Source organism: Quercus robur, chromosome 7 (assembly GCF_932294415.1).
Source record: "Quercus robur chromosome 7, dhQueRobu3.1, whole genome shotgun sequence".
In the NCBI taxonomy this organism is placed as follows: Eukaryota; Viridiplantae; Streptophyta; class Magnoliopsida; order Fagales; family Fagaceae; genus Quercus; species Quercus robur.
The window spans coordinates 34,194,335-34,211,931 of NC_065540.1; the positions used below are offsets into that span (position 1 = coordinate 34,194,335).

Here is a 17,597-nt window from a genome sequence, read left to right on the forward strand (position 1 = left end):
CTTGAATTTATTGTTTGGCAAATATTTTCTAAAAACAGTTTTCAAAAAACTATATCCTATTTTCCTGATTTAAAACAGTATTTTGAAAACGGCTTAGCAGGTGTTTTCAGGGTATAGAAAATATTTTTAATGACATAGTTGTAAATAAATTGAAAACAATGGACCTCACATATTTGTCCAAACTCTTTTATCTCTGAAATTTAGGAGTTTATTTTTATCACAAAAAGAATTCTTACATCTCAAATTTGAAACTTATCATTTAAAAAAAAAAAAAGATGAACTCTATTCCCTTATCATTATCCACAAAAAAAGAGTAATCTACATATTCTACATATTACTTTTTGTAAATATTTTTTTTAAAAATGAAAATAGTCTCCCAAACAATTGTTTTTGTTTTTAATATTTTGAAAATTATTCTTAAAAGTAGGAGCCAAACACGTAAATATTTCATATTCAATTTTTTGAAAATTATTTTTATTTTTCAAAACCAAGTAACGAGTAACGACTATAACTATTTGAAAAGCTTTTTGGTACTTCGTAATGCATTTTGAAGCCAAAGATTTGAACTTCACATGAAACCCCTTCTTCCTTCTTCTCAAAACTCGATCTCACTACTACTCTCTACTCTTACTCTTAGATCTCAACTACACCTCCACTCTCTTAGCCTCAGGCCATTCTCTTCAATTTCCACTAACAAAGCCAAATGGAACTCAACCACCAATGTAATCATCACCAAACCAACTTTGTTAACCATGGAGTCATGCACCAACATGCTCCAACTCAAACAAATTCAAGCCCAAATGACCCGCACTGCCCTCATCACTTACACTTTCCCTATGAGCCCCGTCTTAGCATTTTGCGCTTTAGCTGATTTTGGTGACATTCAATATGCTCGTGTCCTTTTTTCTCAGATTGAAAGACCCAATACTTATATGTGGAACACTATGATTAGGGGCTACTGTAAAGCCAAAATTCCCACCATGGGGTTTTCATTTTTTCGTCAAATAGCTCAAGAATGCGTCGAAATGGACAGGCGGAGCTTCATTTTTGTGCTCAAGGCGTGCGAGCAGTTTTGTATAGTTTTAGAGGGGCAATCAGTTCATTGCTGGGTTTGGAAGATGGGTTTTGATTTGGATTTGGTAGTGCGAAATGGGTTGGTCTATTTTTATGCTGAACGTGGGTATTTGGATTTTGCCCATGAAGTGTTTGATCAAAGTTTTGTGAGAGATGTGGTTACTTGGACCTCAATGATTGATGGATATGTGGTGCATAATTGTTCAAAGGAGGCATTGAAATTGTTTAATTTGATGTTAATGAATGATGTTGAGCCAAATGAGGTTACCATGATTGTTGTACTTTCAGTGTGCTCGCTCAAAGGGGACTTAAATATGGGGAAAAGTATCCATAAGTATATAAAAAAGAGGAATGTGAATTATAGCTTGAATTTGCAAAACACTATGTTGGATATGTATGTGAAATGTGGTTGCTTGGTTACAGCCAGGGAGATTTTAGATGACGTGAAAACTAGGGATTTGTTTTAATGGACTATTATGAATCGGCCTTCAATTCGGTCCGGTTATGGGCAAAAACTGGAAATAGTTTAAAAATCGGAAAATTTTGAAAATCGGCCGGTTCAACAGGAGAACTTCGAACCGGAATGGTCGAACCGGTTACTGACCGGTTGGGATATTTTGTCCTTTTCCCAGCCTAAACTACGTCGTTTTGGCCAGGAAGCTAAAAACTCCTAAACACTATCACGCTCTCATCTCACGCCTCAATCCTCATCTCAAGCTCTCTGCCTCCCTACCTCACTCTCACGGTCTCAAGCTCTCTACGCCTCTGCCTCACTCAACTCAAGCTCACTCTCTCTGAATATCCCTCACTCTCACGGTCTCACCTCATGCACGCCTCTGAAATTTTTTTTTTCCAATCTCAAGCCTAAGGTTCGGTTTTTATGTGAAATTCTATGGTTTTGTGGTTGATTTGTTATTGGGTTTGCTTTGTTTTTTATTTGTTTTTGTGCTTAGAAATATTTTGGTGGTGTTTTAGTATTGTGCTTGGGAATTTTGTTGGGATTTGGTTGTTGTTTCCAGCATCAACGGATGAGTCCCCAAACACGATAATTGCTGGAACTTTGGCACCAGTTCTGGCAACTAGTATTAGAAGAAATAGGGTTAAAAGGAACGATTTGATATACAAAGTTTGTACTACTTGTCTGAAACAACTTTTAACATTGAAGTACAATAGGGCTGCTGTGATAAATAAACATCGGTTGGAAAATAAATGAGTCAGCTTGATTCAAAGTTTAGGGTAGATAGGTGGTTGGGAGTTTTAATTGCTATACAAACATGAAGATACTTACACTATGCTACTTGTCTTGTAGAGTGGAAAATTAAGTCTTATACCTATACGCCCTCAATTAACTGGTATAGATAATATATGGATTTTGGTGGTGTTTTAGTATTGTGCTTGGGAATTTTGAGTGCTGCTTCAATCTTAGATTAAAAAGTTTAATATTTTGGTTCTGGGTTTTACACTTTAAGGATAAAAATTTAGTGGTGGTTTATTATTGTGCTTAGAAATGTTGAGTGCTGCTTCAATCTAAGACCAACAGTTTGACTCTTATTAAAATTTTGGTTTTGGGGCTGATCTGTTTCTGGGTTTTGCTTTTAATTATTTATATAATTTAAATAAATAATAATTAAATTATTTATGACGTTCAACCATCAGTCGGACCCCGGTTTGACCATAAAACCAGTAATTTGCTTATTTTTCAGTTCTTTCACCGTACCGGTTTTTAAAACCATGTTTGCTCTTCTCTCTCTCTCTCTCTCTGAACCTTAGGGTTTCAATTCAACACAGCCATGCCTCGCTACTACTGCGATTACTGTGACACCTACTTGACTCACGATTCTGTAAGTCTCTCTCTCTCTTAAATTGTTTGGTGCATTTGGATTATATGTATGTCTGTTTAAGGATTTATGTCAATATTGAACCAAATCATGCAAATGCGATGACTCCTCATATGTTTGGTATTGTTTGTTAATAAAAGTGTGGTTTTTCTTGTACACGATGTCTTTTACTAGGAGCTGATGGGTTTATCTTTGTGAACTTGATCGAGGTCTTAGATTGAAGTTGAACTGTTATTCTTATTATTATTTATACGTGGGAGCTCAATTTGGTGAGTCTTGTGTTGTGGGGATCTTCTGGGTTCTTATGATTTTCAGAATGCTAAAAATGCACTTTACACACTCTTTAAGTTTGTGGTAGCTTTTAAGTCAGTGTCTCAAAGCTTGCAATTTTCACCCTTGAATATTATAATGACGTCAATGTGCTCCTACTGTTATGGTCCGTCACATTTTCGCCATTAACCTGCCTGAAAATGATGTTGTTTTTTGTGTGGGTTAATTGCAAGATTCTAATGGATGTTGACAGAAAGGGCACATTGACATTATTGTAATACTCCAGAGTGTAAATTAAAAGTTTTCATAGTCAAGGGGCCGATTTAGAAACAACCTCAAGCTTAAGATGTTGTAAATAGTATTTTAGGATTTTTAAATATCAAGGATACAATATTGCTTAGAGTCTGACTCTGGACCTTGGTGTGATGGCAAGTGTCCTCCATTCAAACAATACATTGAGGGTTCAAGTCTGGGAATTAGTTCCTTAAAAGTTGTTGGTATGACTGCTTACTAACCACCTCTCCAGTTCAAGATCCCGCAGAAAAAGGAGCTTGTGCAATGGGTACAAAGTTTTTAAAGGGTAGAAGAACACTTCACTGTTGTTCATTGCCTTGTTTATTTTTTATTTTTATGTTTTTAGTGTTTCTCTTCTGTATTCTCTGTGTCCTTGGATTTGTGTGTTTGTTTAATAATATTTTATGTTATTCATAAAAAGTGTTAAGTATGAAAATCTGCATGGTTTACCGGTAACTATGTCCTTTGAAGTTTGAAATTGTTAATGTGCCTTCTCCTGCATATCATAGTTACAGCTCCTAGAAATTGACATAATGAATGTTTTTATATTGCTGATGATATCGTCTTTCTATCTCAGCCATCTGTGAGAAAGCAGCACAATGCAGGTTACAAACATAAGGTACTTCACATATCTCTCTCTCTCTCTCTTAATTATATTTATATGCTAATTTTTTTAATAAATACAGGCAAATGTTAGGTCATACTATCAGCAATTTGAGGAGGCACAAACCCAAAACTTCATTGACCAAAGGATTAAGGAACATCTTGGGCAAACTGCAGCATTCCAGCAGGTTGGTGCTGCTTACAATCAACATCTAATGGTTCAGAGGCCCCGCCTTCCTATTCTACCTACACCTGTAATGCCGATGCCTGGTAGCACACAGTTACCTGGAAGTTCACCATTAATCCCAGGGATTAGGCCTCCTGTTTTGCCAAGACCCCTTGGTGCTCCAAGTAAAATGAAACACATTTTGCATTTATCCTTGTGTTAGCACATTTTGCATGTAGATTTTCATATTTTGAATTGTTTGGCTTCATCCGTGCCTACTATCTTTCTTTGACTTGGTGCATTGCTTTTGCAACTGCTAGTTGGTATTATTGTGCACATCTGTTTTCTTTCTTTTGTTATTTGCGTAAACTAGTGAGGAAATCACTGAATTGGGATGCTATTGCTCTCTCCCATGAACAAACCTTTTTAAACTGGTTAGGACTGGGTGCCACTATCCCAGCCCTGATCCAGCCAGGATCTGTTGGTCATTTCCCCTTCCCAACTTTTTGCTGCTGTATGCTATCCATCTTTAATTAGGTTCCCAATATTTAGCAATCAAATTGTGGATAGACAAGAACATTGGCAGATTATTATGATTTGTGTCTGCATGTTTATTACATTAAAAAATTATCACTATGTTTCATCAATCAAATGGTTCTACCCTAAACTCCTTTGTCAGACACATGGAATATAAATTTGATGCTAGTTCTCTTCCAGGTTTATATTTAATGTGTGATCTTGGTACAAAATGTTTGATCCATGTGCAACGTATGCAATGCAAACTTTTCTTTGTCCATAAGCATGTAGCAACGTGTTATGTTAAATAATTCTCTTGGGTTTGGCAGGTTATATGCCTTCTCCGGCAATGGCACCTATGATGGCTCCACCTGGTGCTCCTTCCTTACCTGCTCAATTAAATCCTATTCCAAGGCCTCCTGGTAGTGTAGCTACAACAGTTCCTGGAAGCACAGCAGCACCCACCTCTTCCAACGGTGCACCACCTATGGTCACACCACCATTGTATCAAGCCAATCCAGTGGCATCAACAGGTGGAGGCTATGATAGTCTCAATGCCAACACTCAAGCTCCTGAGGCTAATCATTAGCCTTGATCTTCTGGTTGGTTTATTTCCATAGCTAATATCTTAAGAAACTGAAATATATATTGTTTCTAACTTACAATAGGTGGGACTCTAAGGCAGTTTTAAATGAAATTCCCCACATTGTTATTTTCTTTTATCAACTCTTGTGACTATTGAAAACTAATATAGATTCTATTGTATATCCTTAATATAATTGAAGAAAATTACATAAATCCTCCATGTCTTTAATTTGTTTTTTTTTGATAAGTACATCTGTTTGATGCTCCAAGTATCATAACCTGTATTTATGATGGTGACATTAGTGATATTGCTCTTGTCACAGGCAAATGAAGCAAGCCAATAAATTTTTGTGGTTCAACTCCTATGTTGGGATTTCCATCATTTGGTCCAGTGATTTTCAGTTCTCACTATGTAATGTGCATTAAGAGCTTGTCACATGATGCTCTGAACATAAAGAATGGTTGTGCATTCTCATTTTTGTAAGAATCATGCCATAGATGCATATCTAGTTGTTGCTACTGGAAAAGCACCGTTTACAGAGAGTTATTATCTACTTTGACATGCTCTTATGCTGTAGCAGCAATTATTGCTTGAAATATGTATTCAGAAACCAATTCGCAAGCAAGTGCTGGTTGCAAGGAAAAGACAATTTTTGGCCAATCCGTATTGTAATTTTGTTTGGGTTCTCGGTTTGTGGCTTCCTGCAACCCCCTTTCTCCTCCCTCTTCTCACTAAGTAAAAAGAAATTGTGTTCAAGGACCTCTTTTTGTTAGAATGGCACTGGGGCTTGAAGATAACTTGGCTCCAATAAGGTCCTTGCTCATCCCGTGGCTTGTTATCCTCATGCCAATTTTACAGCTTTATTTCCTATTAGTTTTCACTCCTTGGATTGATTGGCACTGGTATTTTACCATCTGCCACATTTAAAATATACGAAATATTGGAAAGAGATCACTTGCCTCCTTTACACTCAATACTCGTTATTTGCTCGGACGTAATACTAGCAACTTGATTGATGCTTCTATACTCATATACATGTATATATGGGGTATGTCATTTTGAAGGTGTGAGTTGTGGACCAAAATGCATCTTCAATGCTACGCTTGCATTATATTTTTCTTGCTTTAATGTTTTTTTTTCAAGAAATAAAGGCAAAGGAAAAAGAAATTTACAATATAACTGGGTTGGGGCACTAATGCCCTGAACAACAATGTTACACAAATCAATATATGCTTAATACTCTTGGGGCATATATATTGCAGGGTGTCCTTAAAAAAGCAATTACAAACCCCCAAATCCTGGCATAATGATTACGCTATACTACACTACACTACATTGATTAGTAGACAACAATTTAGTGCTCTTTTTTCCCAAAGAAACCAATTCGAAGTCAACTCTTTGCGTGAGAACAGAGTCACTGATCTCAGTGTTCCAAATAATACAATAGAAAGTATAACGAGTAAAACTTTGCTAAAAAATAAGAGCTATAAAAAATCAAGCCCTCAAAGTGACCAACTCTGATCTTGAGAGAGGTGAAATCTCAGTGTTTCTATAATACAAGAGAAAGTACGAGTAAAATTTTGCTAAAAAAAATAGCAGGAAGAAATTAGCCCTCAAAATGACCAGCTCTGATTTGGAGAGAGGTGAAAAAATCTTGGTTGGATCCATACCCCTTTGAGGTAACAGCTTTCAAATTCTTCAGCAGACTCAACTTCCTCATTACATATAATAATGTCAGTGCTATCATTCTGTACCACTGTTCCACAGATAGAAATTGAAACATCTTCACCCAGCCCCAATTTCTTCTTCATGTTTCTTCTCACAAAATGACTCTTACTACGGACATATGGGAGATGCTTTATGGTGTTTGAATTCTCATTCTTAAGTAGAGTGTGCTGTACACAGGTTTTGTCCTTGACAGAGAAGGTAATTAATTTGTTTATTTTGTCAAAAAAATAGAAATTTTGATTCCCATATATAGCACTACCTAATTCCCTTACATTATAAAATTGAATGAGTTCACACTTAGCCCATGCATTAGCTCCACGTTGAAGAACATACAGCGAGAATCCAGACATAATGTCACGATGCATGACAGCAACAATGCATTCAAGAGTGGTGGGAGGAGATGAAAATGCTGCAGCATGGTTAGAGAGTACCGAAAGGGGAAACGTAGGAATATCTATTTTTGCATGAGAGAATGGGCAGTAGAAGAACATTGGGCCTCCTTGAAATACAAGAATCCATCCTTGGTGTGATGCAATGCAAGTTGCTCCATCCAATTCTGGGATGCTAGTAGTGTACCTTCTTCCAGATTCATCATACAAATGGCATTGTGAATTTTCACCATAGATTAGAAACCAGGGTTTACGATTGGCTGAGGCTTCAATCTTAGATAAAGCTGTGGATGCAGCAGCTCTCCAAGCCTTACATACACCATGAAAACTCAGAAGCTCAATTAGGCCTAATCGATCCACAATTAATGATAGAAGCTCTGCAGGAAGACCAGACCAAAGTCCTGTCATACCACTTTCTTTTCTTTTTTTTGAAGAGGTCACACTACTTTCTTCGACTCCGAGAATACCAAGTTGTCTTGCTGTTACTTTGCCATTGCTAGCGCAACTAGGTTCTCTGAGCATATAACATAACATTATAAGTGAGAAAAATAATAAGGCATTGCAGATGAAAATATTCAAATGAAAACAAACATGTGAGCACAATATTTAATTATTAGTAGTTTGTTCAAAGAGAGTTTTTCCCTTGCATAATTTTTGAGTAGTTATGAATGAAAGTAGGTGTCTTTGTGCTGATACTTCTAATTAAAGCCAATGCACTCAATACCTCAAGTTGATATCCGACCGCAATAGTGATGCAGGCTTTTTTTGAATGTTATATTACACAACACAAAACAACACATATCGATGTTTGTTTTGCTAGTTCAGCAACATCATAATATCATAACACTAGAGACAAGCTATAAAAAATTATAAAAATCAAATCTTTGAAATAAGATTATGTTACAGAATAGAACAGGTCTATATGCTTGTGAATGGTGCTTCTACAAAAACGTAATAATCCTTGTGTGATGTGATGTACAAACTATATATATTGCATGATTAACAGCATTTGGGTCACAACAATCATAAACAATAATAATACGGGTAGGAATCAATTTGTTTACATATTGTGGTACAATCTCAGATAACTTCACATGTCATTTTACACGATGAAAAACTTATTGATCATTGTTGCTATACCCCATGAATAAAAATCCCATCTTTTCAATTTTCACTGTGAAGAAGAGAATGAAAGTTATAACAACAAAGCGATTAACTTTTTTACTTTTAATGAGAAAGTCCTATGTTACATGAACTTTAACAAGAAAATTCTTACCCAAAAAAAAAAAAAAAAGAAAAAGAAAAAGAAAAGAAGTTGATCTAATGATCTTGATTCTTGTCTCACCTTTATGCTTTTGCAAAACAGAGTCCCATCTTAGAAAGTACAAGATAGACTCTGAAAAAGAACACCCAAAGAAACCATCAACGATGAGGTTTGTTTTTCTGTATTTGTAGAGCAAAATCCAGAATTGTTGTTTGTTACCTATAGTATTTAAGGGCTCCACTGTTTGGATACTTTTAGATGCCCAAAATATCCCCATTCTGCTCTCTTATACAATTTTTCAGCTAACAAGGAGAAATACGTAAAAACAAAACCCAAAGTTTTAAACCTCCCACTAATACACGTACTGATTCCTCTGTTTCACTTTCATCCCAGTAACACACATCTGCGAATTCCATGTTTTCCTCCCAAACCACAACTACCAAAATTTTTGAATTAAAAACTATCCTGGAAATTCAAACTCCCCCACTTCTTATTATCCAGTTATGAGTTATCTGTCCTCTCTCCTTTTTCTTTGTTATCAAATTTTTTATTTATTTTCAACCTGAATAGCAGCAGTTCAGTTCACCACTTCATGTACTAAACCTTACGCAAATCCTTGATCCCATCACCACCTCTCTCTGTAGCGGGTAAAGAGTTTCTGTTGTGCAAAATGACTGATCAAGCTGGCTTCTCCACTGTAGCAGAGTACACAGTAAAGACGCAAGAGGACTTAAATTTGATATCTTCATCTTATTATGTTTCTTCTTGGGCTATTCTTAGTTTGGAATTTTGGCTCAAATAATTGGGAATTATTGTATTTGGTGGATGATTAGTTTTTGGGGTTTTATTGTTAAATTAAATGAATTTATGGTGATTACCTTAGTTTTTCATTTGGAGTTTTGATGCTAGACTTCATATGGGTGAAAGTGAAACAAAAGACTGGAAGTATTTGATGCCAGACTTCTTCGGTTGGTTCCTTTTGTCAGTTATGTCATTTTACACCCTTTATGAATTATGTCATTTTTATTTCAAGATACACTCATTAGATCTAATTGGTTGGTTAGATTTTGACACAAGCGTTGCTCCATGCTCAAAAATTATTGGCGTTTGTTCTTCTTCTTTTTCTTTTTTGATAAGCAGAAGGCGATAAATTCTCTATTATCATTTATCCATGTAATGAGTCTGATAACTATCATCCAATTTCAGACTAATCTTTTATGGCACAGACGAAGAAATAAGGAGAGAAGCGAAAATCAGTATAAGAGAAAGAAATTGGGATAATTTTCCCTGTCAATCTACGTCTTTTTTTGTGTTTAAAAAATATCCTAAAACATTTTTTTTTTTTTTGATAATCTATCCTAAAACATATATCTAAAGCAGTGACAAAACTTGAAGATAACGAAATAAAAATATATCTCTATTCCCACCTAAACATTTCCTATAAAATAGAATCACTCTTCCACTAATCTACTTCTTTAAAGTAACTATATATTTATTGTTTTTTATTTAAAAAAGAAAAAGAAAAACAAGTTAAACAACCCCAAGTTGCAATTGTTTTTTTCCCTATCAAAAACAAAAAACAAAAATAGATACTAGCTTCTGAGCACGCGCTCACACACATAGCTCAGATAACTTCACATGTCACTTGGGTTCCTCAATTTTGATGCCCAAAATATCCTCAGATTTATCTGGTTTGTAAAGCTTAAATAGTTGGGATAGACATGTAAAATTATCAATTTAAAAGGTCCTAAATTTTAGATAAATTTTAAAAAAACATTACCTACAAAATAGGAATACTCCCACTAACCCACTTATTCTAACACACGTTTCTAATATTTTATTCTTAAAAAAAAAAAGAAAAAACCTCATGTTCAGTCCAAAAAAAAAAAAAAAAACATAACTAATGAAATACCCTTAATTTAATAAACTTATCTTTATCTTTAAATCATAAGAAATGGTTTAAAATCTTAAATTGATAAAAATTAAAAACAAAAAACCTAATGAAAAAAAGCAACTTTGTATCAAAAAATTATCTACCACATTTCTATTTGGAAAAAAAAAAAAAATTCCTACATTTTGTAAAAAAATACTACCCCGGCCACCCCATTAAAAAAAAAAAAAAAAAAAAAAAAAAAAAAAACCTTAACATGTTTGAATTCCACTCCCACATTTTACTCCTAACAAATTGCTTGAATTCTACTCTCCCATGTTTTACTCCTACGGAACTACTTTACTATCAAATTTAAAATTTTAAACTTCTCTTTAACTTCTTTTGCTTATTCAGTTTTTATTTTCTATACTACTATTTAAGAGATTTCTCCTATTTGAACCAGATTTTTCTTTTGTTCCAAAATACCCCTACAGCTTAGGTATAAGTAGAGGCAAAATTTGGTAAACGTGCTTCTTTAATTTTCACGTAAAACACTATCTAAAAAATATGACCACACTCCCATTACACCCAAAGAAACCATCAACGATGAGGTTTGGTTTTCTATATTTGTAGAGCCAAATCCAGTATTGTTGTTTGTTATCTATACTATTATTTAAGGGGCTTCCCTTGTTTGGATTCCTCATTTTTTTAGTTCAAAAATGCCCTTATACCCATATGTTTAAGTAGAGATAAAACTACAGAACAATCTGGTAAAAATGCAACTCTAACTCCCACCAAAACATTGCCTAAAAAATATGATCACTTTCCTATTAATTTTCAAATTACTTTATCCACTTATAATTTATATTTTCAAAACAAAAATTATATGGTGTATATATATGGTGTTCAAAAGAAATCATTAAGTTTTCTGTACTACTTTTCTTGTTCGGAAAAATATAAAAACCCTATATATGTTGTCTAGTAAGGTTTTTAGAGTAGTGTATAACGATGTCATTTTGTTTCAAAAAAAAAAAAAAAAATACAATTTACTTACTTATGGTTTGGTGAAAATTTAAATTGCATAACTGTGGTTTGAAATTCGACACTTTACCTACCTGAAGTTTAATCAAAATTTAAGTTGCCTACATGTGGTTTGAAATCCCATGAAGCAAATGTTCCTCTAGATTCTTTTTTATCATCTTGTATTTTTATGTATTTTTGTGTGTTTTTCAAGGAGAGAGACATAAAAGTGGAACAGAATTACATATTTAACCCAATTTTTAACATAGATGGGTTACGAAACTCTAATTGAGCTAATCTCAAATGAGTAAAGTGTCTAATTTCAAACCACAGATAGACAACTTAAATTTCGGCCAAACCATAAGTAAGTAAGTTGTAATTTCCAAAAAAAAAAAAGAGAGAGTTGTGGGCAATCATTCCACTAGACCAAATGCCCTTTTTTTTTTTTTTTACTATCATGATTAAAATAATTTTTATAGAAAAAATATCATAATTTTCCTACAAAATATTTAGCCAAATCTTTCCACTGTGTTTTTCACTTCCCCACCAAACTGCAAAGCCTTAATATAATAATGATGATGATAAAAATCTCCTAAAACCCTCTTTTATTTCTCATCACTATCTTTTTCTTTTCTTTTTTTCAAAAATTTTAAAATATAACATGTTTTGTTGTGGTTTTCTTTAAGTAACGACAGTAAACCAAACAAATAACTTCCTTAAAGATTATATTTATATATTCATAGATTTTATACTTAGAAAGATTTTCAATTAAATTTGACTTTCACTTAAATTTAACCATACCGAAGTGGACTAAAATGCTACATCAATATGGCTCAACAAAAGCATAATAATAATAATAAATACTATATTTAAGATTTTATTTATTACAAGTTTGAGATTTTTTTTAATAATAAATTTTTATTTAAATTAGGTGCTTTCAACCCAAACATGTCTTTTCCCATTATGTAAGTGCACAAAAATAGATACCAAAATGAACTGAAGTGATATGAATGAAACAAATTGGACCAAATGGAGATAATAGGACCGAATAAGAACGAATGGACCAAATAGGACCAAAGTGGATAGAATGGACTGAATGGAGCCAAATATGACCGAAGTAGACCAAATAGAAACAATTCAGACTGAATAGAACAGAATGGATCGAATAGAACCAAAATGGACCAAATAGGACTAAAGTGGAGTGAATGGCCTGAATAGGACTGAAGTAAATCAAAGTGGATAGAATGGATCAAATAGAACCAAAGTAGATATAATCGACTGAATAGGACTAAAGTGGACCGAATAGACTAAAGTGGACAAAATAACACCAATGTGGATGGAATTGGGCCAATGTGGACTAGATGAACCGAATTAGACTGAAGAGGACAGAATAGGACCAATGTGGACCAATTAGAGCTAATGTGGACTGATTAGAGCCAATGTGGACTAAATAGACCGAATTAGACTGAAGTAGGCTGAATAAGACCAAATGGGCCGAATTGGACCGAAGAGGGTAGAATGGACCAAATAGAAACAATGTGGACCAAATAAGACTTTTGAATATTTATCATTTTTATTTCATTTTTAGGGCTCATCTATATATATATATATGGGTTGGGTTCAAATTACACTTGGTGTAACTTTAAGTAATGTTACACCAATCAATATTTTTTAATTGAATGCGAATTTTGACAAATCTACTGTTAGATTACATTATCTTTGTATATTTTTCATGCTTGCAAATTTTCATAGTGATCAAAGATTAATAGTCATGTTATCAACCAATTGTTTAAATTCAATTTTTTTGTAGTTTAAAATAATGCATAAAAGATGAGTTTATAGATTGAATAGTAAATAATATTCAAGTGACATGAAAATTGGCAAGAATGTTAAAAACATATAAAACATGTAATTCAACAGTAAAATTTTCAAAATATGAATTCTATAACAAGTTATTGAGTAGTGTAACATTACTTAGAGTTATACCAGGTGTAACTTGAACCAAACCCTATATATATATATATTAATAGGTAAAACTGAGATAAAATCTAATTAGGTTTTAAATTGGATTTCTAATTTTGCACCATGTATCCCATTTAAGGTTTTTTTTTTTTTTTTTTTTTTTTTTCTAGGTGAGTTAGTGAGGTGCAAAAGACGAATGGTCTAATATAAATAAATCATCAAAAATCAATAAAAAGAAAAAGAAAAAAAAAAGAGTAAACTCATGTATATCCAAAAGAAATTAAAAAAATAAAAATAAAAGAGAGAGAGTATAATTTGAATCCATATATGTGTGTAATTGTAATTTTTTTAATTGTACTGTGCTTATGCACGGGTTATACACTAGTATTTCAAATTTCTAATGTCTATTTTAGTATTTTTCTTTGTATTTTTTAAACTCAAAACTAAAGATTTTAGGCCAAATATAATAAAATTTCATACTTTTCAGCCAAAAAATGAAAAAAAAAATAATAATAATTTTTGAGCTAAACATGAAAAGAAAACTTACAAAAGGAATCAATTTTAGGCCAAATTAGTCTAAAATGGACTGAAGGGTGGACCGAAATTGATTGAGTGGACCGAATTGGACCAAAATAGACCTAATTGGACCAAATAGAAATTGTTTAATTTTTAGGGAGAACAAATTATCTTCAAAAACAAATTAGAGAAAAAATTATACATTATATTACAATACAAAATAATTATTTATTCTCACACATCACATAGATATGTGACTAGTAATAATAATAATAATACATAGGCTAATCCATTTCTTTTGCTAGTTGAACAATTTCTATATATGATAGTATGATACCAACACTGCAAGCATTCTTGATTTTAGTTGCAACAAGTTCTGAATTTATGCTTTTACATTTTTGACTTTTATGTCAAGTCAGTAGCTTTTAGGTCAAGTCAGTAGCCCTTGGCCTAGCAATAGAAGATTATAATATTTTCTTAAAAGGGGAAAAAAAAAAATTTAATAGATTACTACTTGGAATTGGAATTTTCTTACTAAGTTCACCAACATAAAAGATCTTAATAATTATGCAAGTAGCTATAAAGTCAAGTGCTTCCATAAAACACAGAAGAATGTGCCTAAACAAAAACTTGAAAAAGAGCAAGAGAGAGATAATCTGAAAAGGGATAAGTCCTCATGGTCACCAGCTCTGATTTGGAGAGACTTGGAAAAATCTTGGTTGGATCCACACCCCTTTAAGTTGGTAGCTTATGGAATCTTCAGCAGCTTCAATCCTCTCATTAAGTACGATCTTGTCAATACGATCATGAACTAGTGTTCCACAAGTAGAAATGGAAACATTCTCTGGCAACCCCAATTCATTTTTCATGTTCATATGTATAAAATGTCTCATCCTACGACCAATTGGTAGATCATTGATACCCGGAAATTTATCTTTAGGACGAGGAATTATAACAAAGAAATTCCAGCTTTTGTCAATTGAAAAGGTAACTAGATTCTCTGAATTGTCAAAGAAGTAAAACTCTTCATCATGATAAGTAGCACCTTTGATTGTCTTTATGGCATCTCGCGGAAGATACCCTTTGTGATTAGTCCAAACCTTAGCCCCATGACAAAGCATATTCAACTCCAATGTGGTTTCACTACTACGATTAATAACAGCAACAAGACAATCTTGAGAAGTAGGAGGTGATGAAAACGCAGCAACGTGGTCAGTGACTTGCGAGTGAGGGAACCTTGGAAGGTCTATTTTAGCATGAGAGAAGGGACAAAAGAAGAACATGGATCCTTCTTGGAACATAAGAAGCCATCCTTTGTTTGATGCAAGGCAAGTTGCTCCATTCAATTCTGGGATATTAATGGTGTACTTTTTACTCGAGTTGCTCAACAAGGTGCATTCTGAATTCGAACCATACACCAGAAACCAAGGTTCATGATCTGGTAAGGATTCAATCTCAGCCGAAGCTGTGGCAGAAGCAGATTTCCAATCCTTGCAGACACCACGGAAATTGAGAAGCTCAATTAGGCCTAACCTATCTGCAATTGGTGATAACAGGTCAGAAGGAAGGTCAGACCATTTTCTCTCTGCCATTTGGCCATATGTAGTCCTGATAAGACCCGTTTCTATGGACATTCTATGCCTGCTAAACATGTTATAAGAACATAGAAAAAGATTACTGGAGAACTAGCAAGAAAGGAACTGATAAAACATGAAGAATTTTACATTCATACAGGCATACCCTGATCAATGTAGTGGAGTGTCCTAGAAGTAGTAAAGCTTCCTAATGCTTAAAAGGACACTAGTGGTGGAGCTACTCATATCATTGTGGTCATCATCATCATCATCATCATCATCACCATCATTAAAGAAAGAACAAAGAAAAAAGAATAAGGGCATTTAATGAAATCAGAAAAACAAAGCCCATTCAACATGATGAATTATTCATTATATGTTATGGTCTTATAGAAAATGTGTGTGTGTTTCTCAAATAAAAAAGATACTTAGTGTTGTCGAGTCATCCCACATCGGTAAGGTGTGATATTGAGAAGGGGTTTATCACTTGCTCCACGACACTAACTGCCGCATGCAGTTTTGGTGTTGGCGTGTGAGTGTATTCCCTTATCTCTCATCTCTCTTCCCTTTTATATCTGTGTGTGTTTCTCAAAAATTCTAACGACAACCAAACTGATCATCGTGTATTCCCTTATATTAATTATGATTGCTAATATTGTTTAGTAGAGAACGTGTCCAAAACAGGATTTAACCAAAGCCTAAGCATTGTTTACAAGATATATATATATATATATATATATATATATACACACTCTCTCTCTTCTCTTTCTAATCAATTAATTAACCCAAAAAAAAAAAAAATCCTGTTTGAAGCTACACAAAACATTAACATACCAGATATTGTCATGAACACAATTTTAAGAAGGGGGAATGAAGGATACTCAAGCATCAAAGCAACATATTACTAAAATTACAATCAGAATTGCCACTCTTTTTTTTCTTGATTGGTAAATTGCCACTCTTTTTTGTTTAGAAAAGAACCCAGAAATGTTGATGACACTTATTGTATGTGTATTCATGATTTTTGAGATGGGTGTGAAAATACAACTTTAAAATGTACACTTGTTGATCATAGTCATGGATCATCTATGCATGACATGTTATGGTAAACCTGTTACAATCGAGAGAAACAAAGACAAATCAACAAGAACACATGCATTATATTACCTTGGAGATTGGGGTGAAGAAACCCCCTCCTTAAGAGAACAGAGATCTAGATTTACAGAGTCAGGATCAGCCATCACAATGTTAATTTGTGATAAGTGCAAAAATACTAAACCACATAGTATTGTTTTATGCGTTGGGAAAGTCCAAACCAATATACGCGCACACACACACACAAGAATTTTAGTTTCACTAGTTCACTAACAGCTGTCAGATTTTCCAAAGATCAATACTAGGTAGTTTTCACAATCTTTAACACATCTAATAACGTACTGATCAGTTATTATTTTTATGATTGAAAACATCTTAGCTTTGAAATAGATTTTATTAAGAGACCATATCACATCCCATAACCTCACTTTTATTAACACCAATCAAATTAAAATACATTACACGAGTATATATAAAACAGATTGTGACCATTTTGCATCTTTAAAAAAAAAAAAAAAAAAACCCACTGGTTGCGGATTTTAATGAACCTGAAATGACCACCTCATTGCATCATTAATGTATAAATAATAATAAGAAATGAAGTACCAACAAAAGAGGGCATTTGGTCTAGTGGTATGATTCTCGCTTTGGGTGCGAGAGGTCCCGAGTTCGATTCTCGGAATGCCCCTAGAAGTCTCTTTTTTTGTTTTGTTTCCACAAGTTTTTTACTTTTTTTTTTTTTTTTTTAGCTCATAACGATGTCGTTTTGTTGTTACTTTTTTATGAATAAAATATAAAATAATATCACAAAAACAATTTCCCTCCCAAATCT

General features: G+C 33.6%; 4 protein-coding genes and 1 non-coding gene across 6 annotated transcripts; 3 read left to right on the forward strand and 2 right to left on the reverse strand.

Moving 5' to 3' along the window:
- The first annotated feature begins 528 nt into the window (after positions 1-528).
- On the forward strand, positions 529-1,906 carry LOC126693169 (pentatricopeptide repeat-containing protein At2g22410, mitochondrial-like). The gene has a single exon (XM_050389058.1). It carries the CDS (start codon positions 573-575, stop codon positions 1,539-1,541), a length of 969 nt encoding a protein of 322 aa, XP_050245015.1. The 5' UTR covers positions 529-572; the 3' UTR covers positions 1,542-1,906.
- LOC126693168 (U1 small nuclear ribonucleoprotein C-like) lies at positions 1,769-6,007 on the forward strand. 2 transcript variants are annotated; one of them, XM_050389057.1, is made up of 6 exons: positions 1,769-1,943; positions 2,845-2,915; positions 4,054-4,095; positions 4,163-4,430; positions 5,091-5,363; positions 5,670-6,007. In XM_050389057.1, the coding sequence occupies exons 2-5, from the start codon at positions 2,865-2,867 to the stop codon at positions 5,348-5,350; spliced, it is 621 nt and encodes a 206-aa protein (XP_050245014.1). In that variant the 5' UTR covers positions 1,769-1,943; positions 2,845-2,864; the 3' UTR covers positions 5,351-5,363; positions 5,670-6,007. The 2 variants fall into 2 exon arrangements, with proteins under 2 accessions (XP_050245014.1, XP_050245013.1); XM_050389056.1 differs by lacking the exon at positions 5,670-6,007 and having other exon boundaries at positions 5,091-5,559.
- Positions 6,008-6,687: 680 nt separating this feature from the next.
- Positions 6,688-8,967, reverse strand: LOC126693170 (F-box/kelch-repeat protein At1g57790-like). Its single transcript, XM_050389059.1, has 2 exons — positions 8,810-8,967; positions 6,688-7,978 (listed from the first exon to the last, which is right to left on the reverse strand). Exon 2 carries the CDS (start codon positions 7,870-7,872, stop codon positions 6,961-6,963), a length of 912 nt encoding a protein of 303 aa, XP_050245016.1. The 5' UTR covers positions 7,873-7,978; positions 8,810-8,967; the 3' UTR covers positions 6,688-6,960.
- Positions 8,968-14,635: 5,668 nt separating this feature from the next.
- Positions 14,636-16,043, reverse strand: LOC126693171 (F-box protein At3g56470-like). The gene is made up of 2 exons (XM_050389060.1): positions 15,821-16,043; positions 14,636-15,737 (listed from the first exon to the last, which is right to left on the reverse strand). Coding segments are annotated over exons 1-2 (963 nt in total). The 5' UTR covers positions 15,823-16,043; the 3' UTR covers positions 14,636-14,776.
- Positions 16,044-17,381: 1,338 nt separating this feature from the next.
- Positions 17,382-17,453, forward strand: TRNAP-UGG (transfer RNA proline (anticodon UGG)). The gene has a single exon. It is a non-coding gene; the product is annotated as a tRNA-Pro (tRNA).
- The last annotated feature ends 144 nt before the right edge of the window (positions 17,454-17,597 follow it).